At 30.8% G+C, this 13,001-nt stretch overlaps 1 protein-coding gene across 3 annotated transcripts in view; it reads left to right on the forward strand.

Annotated features, from left to right (window-relative positions):
- LOC143075537 (uncharacterized) overlaps nt 1–11,212 on the forward strand; it is a 30,685-nt gene extending 19,473 nt beyond the window's left edge. The window contains exons 8-9 of one of the 3 annotated variants that reach the window (XR_012978341.1): nt 3,294–9,933; nt 9,979–11,212. Coding sequence is in view for 2 of the 3 variants with exons in the window: in XM_076250978.1 (XP_076107093.1) it covers nt 3,294–4,394 (1,101 nt within the window). In the remaining variant the exon portion in view is untranslated. Of the gene's footprint in view, nt 1–3,293 lie in introns of all 3 variants that reach the window. The other 2 variants (XM_076250979.1, XM_076250978.1) reach the window with 2 other exon arrangements.
- The last annotated feature ends 1,789 nt before the right edge of the window (nt 11,213–13,001 follow it).

The following is a 13,001-nucleotide window of genomic DNA, read 5'->3' on the forward strand; positions in this document are numbered from 1 at the left end:
TCTTTTTGAAATCTTACATTTTCCAATAATCCACAACAATTCTCATCAGATTAGACTCCAGACATTTGATAATAATGAATGAAAAAATTGATGTCGTTCTTTGTTAATTGTTTTATACAATGCATATGACAATTGGAAGGCAGTATTTTGCTGCCCATTAGTAAACTAGGTTTCTATACAATGTAATTTATAAACAGTCATGATAGTAAAAAGCCAACAAATAAGGTTCTGAAAAATCAGTTAATAAAGCTCAAATTTTTCTTCTCAAATTATTGAATCTTTAAATATACATAGCTAACCTAAGGTTCGATATTTTGAATACTAAAACTTTGGTTAAAATTTACCATGAACACTGCAATAAGGAAAGGACGAAAAAAAAAAATTAGCTATTAAATTGTGTATTTTTACAAAAAATGCTCTTGTTAGCAATGAAGAAATGAAAAAAAGAGTTTAATGGGATAAAACAGTCAAAATGGTTAAAGTAAACTTCTTCACTTGTAAAAAGACTGACTTCATATGACTCTAAGTTTTGTGTCATGCTGGCACTTGAACTAATGGTATTAAAAATATTAACAATTAAGAAGCCTTTTATAGTACGGTATTTACTTTCTTTGCCTTATTGATTAATTGTCCCCGTCTTTCAGTAACGTCTCTCGGTACTGTTAATTAATGTCAATCAGCATGATTAAATATATTGTTATAATGTCCCTCGTGGTGTTAAGGTGGTGTGAAGGAAAAGTAATTGACTTGTATTTGCTTTGGAGCTGTCTCCGTTCCGTCCAGTTCTAAGTGAGAGATTTGTCACATGACCAGACATACCTTAAATTTTCATTGATTTTTCTGAAATGTAAGGAATGAAACAATTGAATTTAAGAGTTGAAAACGTAAGATGTAAGAGATTTAATAAGACAGTTGAAGGTCAAATGTGGTTTAGACAAATTTGTCGCCATTAATGACATATGTCTAACATAGCTCTCTCATTTTTGGCGCCATGTTTCCTTATTTCAATCATAGTTCTTTCTCTCAATTATTTTCATTTGAATTATATGATGTGTATTTTATAAGAAAAAGATAAAAACATGAAAAGTTTCCTTTATCAATGAAATGATAATGTAGCTAGCTGAAAAAAGACGGAAGTGATTCTCTTAGCAGTTTATGTTTAAGAAATTATTCTTATAGAGGCAGTTCAGGTGACAAGTTTCAATAAAGATTTAGGTGAAAATGTTAATTTCACTCAGTTCTCTCCCCCTAGTCTGCATATTTGTGCTTCATGTGTTGAAATAAGAAAAAGACCCTGAAAAAAAAAAAACTGATTCCAAAATAGTACTTTTAATTTTAGTATATACATTGGGTTCAAAATAATATACTGACATTGACTGAATAGCCTTTAGAAATTACTGAGATATATTTATTGACTTGGAATATTAAAGTTTATATATATCATGTATATATGAATTCCAAGAGAATTGTATTTGAATATATATGATACTGGTTAATGTCAAAAGGTTCTCTGTTAATGCATTTTATAAAATTGTCTAGAAATGTGGAGTTTTAGAATCAGATCTTCCAAAATAAAAGTAATCAAGTTATCTGAGAATTGTTTGAGATTATTTGTTTTATCAAAACCTTCAATTTAACGCAGAGAAATTTTTAATTTTTTTTTATCTATACAGCAAATAATTTCTATTAAAATCTTTTTAGTATGAAGGCATTTAATCACTATAAAAGAATAACTTCTCAATTCAAAAGTCTACTGTTATGTGGAAATTTTAAAAAAGCACAGAACACTTTTGCAAACAAAATTGAAGATTTCATATAAGATATTAGTGGAATCAATTAAATAAGGAATATACATTTTTATTTACAATTAGATTATTTACTACACACTTTCTGTCTTAAACTCTCAAAATGTTATAACTTTTAAAAAAAGCTATGAATTTACTTGGCTTAAAAAAATTACCCTATTAATGTTAAGTGAATAAGAGACCCCACATAATAAACCCCTCTTTTCAAGTGCTTGTCCAAATGTCCTACCCTTGTATGGTATAGTAGTATTAGGCTTTTAGGTATAGTAGTTTAGGCCCCTACCTAATATACCCCTCTTTTCAGGTGATGGTTCAATTGCTTCCTCTCATATTATATACTAGTACTAGAGGCTGTTGGATTCATCTTCAGTCATTAGTCAGTAGATATAGAATATTGCTTAGGCCAGGAAATGTGTATTTTGGGTTTTCTCAAGGTAAATATGAAAGACAAAATTTTTTGGCTATTTTTGATTTTGATTATATTTTAAGACCTGTAATTATGGAATGATTCATTTCTAAAAGTTCAAAAAAAAGCTTAAAGTTTTTTTTGCTTTAAATATAGTGTCAGCAGGGAAACCCTTAACACACATATTTTATTTTGATGTCCTATTGTAATATATTTATGGTGTTGGATGGTGTATTCCCATAATGCTAAAACTGTGATCATACCATGTTTTACTTCCATATTAAATCATCAGATGTTTTACCATCACTACTTTGTTATCAAATGTTTTTTTTTCTTCATTTAAGGAGGTACCTAATACCTGGACTAAAATCAATATGGCTCGTTTAATTTTCATAAAATTTTGACAAAAATACAAAAATTTCAAAAAACTTGAACCACACGCTTTGTATGAAAAATTTCATTAGATACATAGCAATTTAGAAACCACTAATTTTGATCGTAGAGAAGCTTAATATTTCCTTAACAATAAATTGTATTTAAAACATTCAGCTGATTTTACAGCATTATCTCATTGTAGTGTTATGTACCACCGAAAATGACTTTTTATAAAATACCAATTTCATTAACTAGATTACTAAGCAACTATTCAGACTACGAAAAAAGTACTTGTTATGTACATATAAAATAGGTTTAAGATTAACAAATGTATCGATTCAATCAATTCTGAGACTTTCATAGAGATGTTATGTAGCCTTTGGCTATTTTCATTATATCTCAAGTGCAGTAGACAAAATTCGGAAAATTGAAGATAAATTGCAAGTAGCTAGTTATTGACAACACTGCTGTTATATGCTTCTCAGCAATTTAACATGTTTAACACTTGACCACAGTATTAGCTTTCCACTTAGCTTGCACTAACCAACCTTTATGTTTTCTTTGCCTTTCAGGGAGTGACCTCTGTGGTGTAAGGTCAAAGGTTACCATCTTCAGTGACCTTGACACCGCATGCACTACTTACCTCTTCAACCAATCAAGATTTGTATTTTTAACATTTGTAACATCTCTCTACCGTCTGTTGATAGGCCACCCCTCAATCTTCACGTCTTCTGGACGATGACAGTCAAGACAGTGAGACAACGTCCCCTTTACAGAAAAGGTCAGACTCAAAAACAAATCTTTTTGATGATTCACAGCAGCCATCCATGAATTCAACCATTGGAACATACCATAGTCAGACCAATAACAGAGCTTCACCTCCAAGACAGTATCACCATGGTAACAGCATCTCTAAGTCCCCACAACGAGGAAGAAGAGCAGAGAGGGCAGCAGCTTTGGCGGCTGCACCTGTAGCGACACCAGAGGATTCTGTTTTAACACCACCACGTTCTCTGTTAAATAGTCCTGGTTTGGACCGTGTGTCTCATGCTATGCGTAACACAAGTGTTCCAAGCAGAGCTGTTGAAAGCAATAATACTAATTATGATAAGGTTCGTGAACATAACTCAAGGTCACAAAGTGAACCTAGACCTAAAAGAGAGAGTGATAATCGTTTTAAAATTGATTCTCATCAGCCAGGTCATTCTGGAAATACATATTACCCTCAAAACAGTGCATCATCTATACCGTATCGACCTAAATTCAATTATACTCATAAGCCTCCTCAATCACCATCAGCTAGGTCGGCACCACGTTTCTCACAAAAGACAAACGGCTACACGTCAAGAAGTGAGGAGATGTTAGATTCTTATGGTCAGGATAACTATCGGCCAAGTGATGGTTATAATCATTCAAAACAGATGTACAACTCAGGTGATTATAGGGGGAGGTCACATGACAGCCTCCCAACCAATAGATATGCTGCACAGTCTCGCAGTGCAACTACACTTCCTCCCCATACTCAAGGGCTATTTGATGATGAAATGGGCGGATCTAGGCGTCCGTTGTCATTTGTAAAGGCATTAGAAATGAGCGAGATGAATGGACAGAATTCTAATAACGGTATAAATAAAAATCATGCTATGCCGAGAAGTCGGACATTATCACCAAGTGAATCAAGACAGCCTTTACCGAGTCGGACTTCAACATCAAATAGTTCAAGACAATCACATCCTAGCCACAAACGGCCAAATGATAAATCTGAGAAAAAGAAAAGTGTTTATGATACATTTGAAGTAGCTGTATGATCTGTCTTGTGTATTGTTTTACTATATTGATATCCATCAAACCTTGTCTTGTATTGGAATACTTCTTGAATAATTGCAATTATTGTACTATTAAAAATAGCTTTATGTCAAGGTCTTTTAAAGATATCTGAGAGAGGTTGTAAAAGGTTGTAGCAAATTATCAATATTTATGGTTTTGATAGTGACAAATTCATTTTTCACATATTACACTCTATTTCTTAATACTGAATACTATGATATATGGATTCATTTATTGTTATGACTACTTAATTATGATGTTTTGGCAAAATAAATACATAGGAATCTAGGTTAGACTATTAATCCATTCAAAACAAGGTTGTGGTTCCATTTACCCACAAACATTCATGAAAATTTGTCTGCTATGAATACCTTGAAATAATGAGCAATCTATGTTTAAAATTCATTATTTTGAACTTTCTTGAAAAGGCATCCATGATACTAGAAATATATTTGGTAAAACATTGTTAAATGCAGTTCTTATCAGTGAGATGGTTTTCCCTGAAAATAAATTGATGTAAATAAAAAGTTGATATTGAAATTATTCAAAGAAGACATATATTCGATCTGAACCTAGTATTACTACAAAATCATTGATAAATCAAATGAAGGCGTAATATTGACAGGCAGTAAAAGTGTAAAGTCAACAATAAAAAAAAATGTTGTCAGATTTATACAATAATAATTAAATTTTGAATATTGATTTAATCAATCACGTTAGGAAGGCAGTTATACACATGATTTATGATATGTTTTAGAGGTTTGATGGATATTGGTTAAACTTTGTTATGAATGAAATTTTAATGTGTGTTTGAGTGATCAATATATATTTTTATAACAGTAAGGTAGTCAATTCTCTAACTGTGATCATGTTTGATATTTTATGTAATGTTAGCCATCTTGTACGATGTATTGGTTACTTCTACATCAATGTGACTTGATGGGTTCCAACAGGAAAAGATGGCAAATTTTAGCTGTGTAGTGATTAAAGCAGGGTTGCGTTCCATATCATATACATAGGGCTACATAGATGTATGACTATTGAACATGAAGCTAGCCTAGCTGCTACATAGATATTGATAGCAGCTAGGCTAGCTACACGTTCAATAGTCATAAATCTACGTAGCATTATTTAGCTGCTACAATGTTGAAAGCAACCCAGCTCTATTCGCAAAGGTTAATAACTTGTATAGATATTTAGCTCACCTGGACAATAAGCTTCTGCTATCACTTAATGTTTATCAGGGGGCTAATCCAGCCATTTTAAAAAGGGGGGTTCCAACAATATGTCCCCTTTCGAATGTATTGATCATCTTAAAAAGGGGGGGTTGAGAACACCCTCCTGGAGTCTGTTGCACAAAAAAGCTTATGACTAAGATTGCTTGTAAGTTATGTAAATTTAGTATACTAATGATCAATCTTAGTTGTAAGTTATGAAAATTCAGTATACTAACCCTCAATCTTAGTTGTAAGTTTTTTTGTTAAACAGACTCCTGTAGCCCTTTTCACAAAAAATCTTAAGTGTAAAATTTATCTTTAGGATTCCTTAACAATTCAACCAAATATTTTTATCGTAAGATTAATTTTTACCCACAAACATTTTTGTGTTTTAAGATTTTTTGTGAAACAGACTCCTGGATCTGCCGCTGTTCATTGTCTTCTTTTTTTTCACATCTCATTCTTATAGTTAACATTTTTCATTGGTCGCCTTTACAATGAAACATAAAATATTGCCTGTCACAGTCAGTATACTATATAAGATTGTTACATTTTTTTTATCAGCAAAATTGGAATGGGATTTTATTATCGAACAAGTGTCTACTTTCTTGCTTTTCGTCTGCAAATGTGAATATCATGCATTGGTCCGACAGAGAGATCTATTCCATCTATAGACTTAACTTGATTTAATCTTCAACTGACTAAGAGTTATTGGCATTTTCATGTCGTTAGTTTTCTATAATAAATTCACATCAAATAATGCGGACTTTGACAGCTATTTATAATTTACCGACCAGCTGTTTGGTATATTATTGATTTGTCAACTTTTGAGAAGTTCTTTGTCAATATTTACACCACATTTAATAGTGTGTAATGAGCAAAGAAAGATTTTAAGTGAAGACAAATTAATCTGAAGACTTCAAAGGTATTGCAATAGTTTTAGGTTCTTTTCTCAGAAATAATTGAGAAGTTATTGAAGACACAGACTACCTTTTTTTATTTGTTTTCAAATGAAAGAGAGAAAACTTTATTTTGAGAAATACATAGTTAAATACTCATATGAATTCAACTAGTTGGACACAGTCTCCCGTTTGCATTTGCCAGTAAATGAATGGGTTCAGCAATAGATTAAAAGAAATGGGGTGACGCTGGGATCCAAAATGTTTTGCAAAGGTGATACCTGACTCTAAGGTTTTATCAGGTCTTCAACTTTTGAATTAAGTTTTGGACTTTCAACAAATTTTGCTTCAAACATGGATTAAGATACATTATTTGTTGAAAATGTGCATATGGTGACGTAAAATTGGTACCATTAATTTTACTGTGCCAGAAATAATACTGTGCCATTTTTATTCTGTCTGAGCCCATCATGAGACATTGTTGTAGAATGTACCGTACAGTTAGGTTCATTCCAGGTGTATTGTAAATATTGTGTAGTATATTTATGTTTTAGTTTCTTATGTTTGTTTCAAACAGTTGTATTTTTTGATGATTCTATATACTCACTTTTATTTCGTCATTGCCAGTTTTATCAAAGTTCCATAATCTTGGAAATTTTAGAAAGAAGTATTTTTTTTTACAGTAGGGATATGGATGATTGTTGTGTGACGAATTAAATGTAATTTTAATTCATCCTTGAATTTAAGTTCTAAATTATCTTGTAAAAAAATCAATTATATTCTCACTTTATACTCATAATTTGAAATTGATCTGAATAAATGAGATGGAAGAAATGTAAGTATAACAGTGGCAGCTGTATATATTATCATGACATCAATTATAGAATTGACAATTAAAGGGGGGATAGACCTCGAATAAATCTTTAAATATTCTTTTAAATTAGGAATGTGCTTGTCATAGGCAATTCCATATTGTTTAAAGACAATGTAAAAGCCTTCATATGAAACGGAATTCAAAATAACATAAGAGACTAGAAAATTTTTGACAAGAGGGATCTGATATGGTTCAGTGCAAACCTGAAATATATGCCATACATTTTATGCATTTATTTTGTGACAGAGTTTAATGCTTTCACACCAATTTTTAAATGAGATAAGCATAATAGTTTTATTTTCTTAGAATATATGAATGCTTTAGCGTAAGCTAATCATTTTAAAACTTGGAATATAATAAGTTGAAAGACAATTTCATCATATTGCAGTATCATTAAAATCATATCATATCAAATCATTCTCAGTGGGACCATACAAACTATACTGTTTTTAAATTGGAGATCATTTCTTCCTTACTTTGGTAGTTTGAAACAATGTCTTGATTTGAAGGTTGTGTTCAACTTAAATGATATCATCTACTTATGTTTCATAAAATATTTATAGATCTTTTAGCAATAATCACCTTGTTTAACTATAACAGTAAACAAAATTTTTAAAGATTATAAACTAAGGAATTGTGTCTATTGGTTGTTACTTTGCACAATTTTTAGAACTTTAACAAATAGAATAAATTTAAGATCACAGTAATGGATTGAACATCATTTACTGCTAATTACATGTTAGACTTTATCCAACATATGATATATGTAGATGTATATACCTTAAAAAATCATTGGCATTAGATACCTGATTTTTGGTCAAAATGCATTATCAGTTCCAACAGTCTTAATAACATCAAGACACAGTCAGGTCACATTTTTGTACAAAATGTTGTGTTTAAAGTGCTAAAATAAAAATTCAGGTTGTAAAATTTCCAGATGTATTAATTATTATTATTATGCATATTATTTAATATTTAACATTGAAGTACCTATTATTTTTGTACTAAGATTGTATAAAAAAAGAATAGTTATTTTTGTGGTACATGTATGTCTAAATTCCTTGAAGAAAGACGATCCTCTATTAGCATGATTAGCTGAGGAACAGTAGCACTAAAGTCTTATAATATTTTAAGTAAAAAAATATCTCAATGACCTTAGTGCAACGACAAATACGCTATATGCCATACTAGTAGGTTGAAAAAAAAAACTTTTTTATAGAATATTAGAGGAAGATTTGTGACTTGAAACAATGTATATCATATTCGTATTATTTAATTATGTTGCCATAGCAGTTTGGGAAATCGCAGAATTCTGCAAATTACTTCTTCATAAGCTGATGGCATTATAACAAAAAATTTTTTTTTTACATTTTGGGTAAAGTTTTTGTCCATAATGGCATATATAAAAATGAAGTCAAATAAAAAGAATTAAAAAAATAAGAAACGTCTATAAAATTTTGAGCTGCAGAATTAAGTTACTTGTTATTAAAAACTGTTAGCATTGTGATTTCTGAGATTTCTCATACTGACAAGTTACAGGGTAAATTTATAATCATCAGGTGTAAGCTTGTCATATGATAGTATAAAGGGAGTGCATTTAATAATTTTTATTATGCTAAATTTGATACTTGGACACAAAAAACACGCTTTTTATTGTCAAATAAGGAAACAGCATAGTAAAACCCTATCAATTTTACCAGACATTGGTTTGGTATCCATTACTGAACCAAAAATGCTGTTTTTCATGGTCTGCATTTAAAATATTACCAAGAATGCTTATATCTGGAAATTTTCGGTCAAATCTTTTTTGATAAAAAGAAAGTCCTTGTGGTTGTTGTTAAGATATACTGCTGATTTGTATTTGGTAGCTACATGTGTATAAGTCATCCCTTTGTCTAACCTTGTGGCATGGTATTTTGAATATTTTTTTTTCTATTCAAAAAGTCCCTTTATAGTACATGTACTGTGATTGTGGGGCACAACTGGTGCCCTTTGTCTTTATATGTTGTAGGATGGGTAACAGAAATATCTTTCAATTGTAGTATACCTAACATGCCTAACAATACTCTTTCTTTCCACAAATTTTAAGTTCTAGGCTTAGATTTATGATTTAAATACTTTGCCATTTTTATGATGAAAAGTGATATTATCATCTCCAAATTTTTACGATCACAATTGCTGTATTTAAACTAATTAAAACGTAAATTTATTTAAACTGTGGATCCCTTTACTTGTGTGTGTAACTATTTCAGTGGATTGGTGAAAACTCTATTTTCATGGATATTTGATTTTATGATTTCTCCAATTCTGCAACAAAAATAGTTATCGTAAATAATAACAAATCCATAGTATTAGAATAAATGTATCACTTTTAAAACTGAACAAGTAGGATGCATAATAAGTAAATGTTGTGTTAATCCTATAACATGTATAAGTGCAGCTTGTACCAGAAATCCAGTAGAAAGTACTTTCTCTCAGGAATTTTTACTGGAACTGATCATAAGTGTTGATAAATGTATAACTAGCCACGGTGTGTGTACCAACAACAGTGTTGATAAGTGTATAACTAGCCAAGGTGTGTTTACCAACAATTTTATTTCTTAGATTAGACATTCCAATTATTTTTATGTAACTTATGAATTATATTTGTATATTTCAATTTTAAAGGTGTATATTTCTTTTAGCAGTGACTTCAATCTAGCAGAAGGTTCAATTTAGTATAATAGTGTGGGTGGATTTTCAAATTTAAGAGTACTGTGGATTCATTATTATTCGTTGGACACCGATTTTTCGTAAGTTTCGTGGGTACAGGTGAACTAGGAATTCAAATGTTTAACGAAATTCAAATTTCTGTAAAGTTGTATCCATACTTATCACATATCCACGAAAAATGCAAGTTTTCTGCAATCCACAAAAATTGATGCCCACGAAAAATAAATGAATCCACTGTTGTAAAAATAAAGCTTCACTCTGCTTTGTTTGAACCATATTTAAAGCAATTAAATAACATATAGCAAATTTTTCACAGACAACATATTTTGTATGTATGAAGGGTTTTGACGTGTAGTTTAGCTTTGTAGATTTAACTATGAAATTTTCATACAATTTTTGTTAAAATTAGCATTTTGCCATTGAAATAGTATATAAAGTCACAACAGACGACCTCAGAATTGCTTCCGTAATTAATCACATTTAACACAAAAATATATCAGGATATCATTGATAACTCCAAAAATTGGTGCATGTGTGTAAACAGTCCTTCTGACCTCATTCTTTTAATTTCATCCAATATTTGTGCAATAATTCAACTTACCGTGGAGTTTAATGAACATAAGATAGAAATAATTTGTTGTGAAAATTCCCTTATACAAAGAATGGTTATTTTTGGAAATAAATAATTGTTGATTTTCATTTGCTGACCATGCAAGTCCTAGTTATGAAAACAAAAGCTTTGCTAGAATTTAGGCATACAAAATTTTTTTTTCTTCCATGATATTTTTAATTTGCTTAATATTCAATTTATCTTTTAACCTGTGTTCACTTTTTCTGTGCATTATTTATGGTTAAGTGTAATATATTTATTTAATATTGTAATATGTAACATATATTTTATTGGAGAGAGTGTCAAGCTTGTATATATCTAGACTGATTGAGGGCATTAACTCATTACGGATTGTATATATGGAATGCATTTTTTTCAAGGTCATGAATAAATGTGTGTGAGTGAGATACATTTCATCTTTTTATGTGTAGTATGATATAACTATGACGATATGGAAAAAACAAATTAAAAAAATGATACACAGTGATTTTGTCTTATTCAATTGTAACACATTTGTCTCTAAAAGATGATGATGATACTCTGATAAAAATACAGATCATGTGCCGTTGCTTCACTTACAAGGATCTGACAACATTCTGTTCTACTTGCCGTTTTAAAAATCATCTGAGAACCTCTAGTTTTATTGTCTCGCCTCAAAAAGCGAGACATAGGTATGCTGTTTCCAGCAGCTGCATAGTGTCAACAATGTATTAGTTTGTGATTAGGTCTTGTTTATGGTGAACCACAAGTGGTAGCTCAATCATACTTGGTATGCAGTTGTATAAGCATTGGCACATCTCATTTCCATGGAGATTATTTGGCCCTGCCCCCTCAGTCATAGTCTATTGACCTCGAAACCTTTGCTTATTTTACATGTATTCGTTTGTGATTAGGTTAGTTTATGGGGAACCACAAGTAGTAGCTCAATGATACTTGGTATGCAGTTGTGTAAGCATCGGCATATCTCATTTCCATGGAGATAATTTAGCTCCTCCCCCTTAGTCATAGTCTAATGACTTTGTAACTTTTGCTTATTTTACATGTATTAGTTTGTGATTAGGTCAGTTTATGGGGAACTACAATTGGTAGGTCAATGATATTTGGTATGTAGTTGTGTAAGCATCCGCATATCTCATTTCCATGGAGATAATTTGGCTCCATTCCCTTAGTCATGGTCTATTGACTTTGAAAATTTTTCTGAGTTGATCATGTATTAGTTTGTGATTAGGTCAATTCAAGGGGAACCATTAGTGGTAGGCCAATGTTAATTGGTATTCAGTTGTATAAGCATTGGCACATCTCATTTCCATGGAGAATATTTAGCCTCACCCCTCAGTCACAGTCTAATAACTTTGAAACTTATCTTAGTTTACATTTATTAGTTTGTGGTTAGATCAATTTAAGATCAACTGCTAATGTTAAGCCAATGATATTTGGTATGCAAATTTATTAGCATTTGCAAGTATCTTTTCCATGGAGATTATATAGCCCCACCCTCTCTTATTGACTTTGAAACTTTTCTATAGTTTACTAGTTAATGTTTGTAGTTAGATTTGGGAAAGACTTATAATAAGTCAATGGTCATGATGGTATTTGGTATGCAGTTGTATGAAATAAGCATTGGCACATCTCATTTACATGGAGAATGTTTAGCCATGTAACTCAGTCATGGTTCATTGACTTTGAATATTTTCTTAACTTGTATAAGATGTTAAAGTATTGCTATTTTGATTTCAACATTTGCATAATCAAAATTACAAAATTACAGGCGAGACATATCTCTGTGATAACAGTTTATAGGAGTTATACACACCTTCAAAAATTTGTAGGCAGTAATTAAAAAAAAAGAAAGAAGAAGGGACACACAATGTATTTTTTCAAAGGTGACAACTGTATTGCATTTTGTTATTTTTCTACATCAATTTTGGATTTTTTGAAAATTCAAATAACCATGAAAAAAAAAAAAATAATAATTTAGAGGTCAACAGATTTTTTTAGGGGAAACATGAAACCATGAATTCAAAATTCTTGAGAACATATGATTGTATTGGCATAGAAAGTCCCAGAGCATACACAAGCTAATAAATAAACTTAAACCAAAGTTAGTAGGACATTAAAATCTACATGTATGAATAAAAAGAGTTGGTTTCTATGTTAATGATAGAGCAACCCAACAACGAAAAATAAGCAAAAACTAGAATGAAATAAAGTCAACACAAGACGACTGCCTTTACAATATACAACTCAAGAATTGACTAAAATATATAAATATACCC

This window comes from Mytilus galloprovincialis, chromosome 5, assembly GCF_965363235.1.
Source record: "Mytilus galloprovincialis chromosome 5, xbMytGall1.hap1.1, whole genome shotgun sequence".
Taxonomy (NCBI): domain Eukaryota; kingdom Metazoa; phylum Mollusca; class Bivalvia; order Mytilida; family Mytilidae; genus Mytilus; species Mytilus galloprovincialis.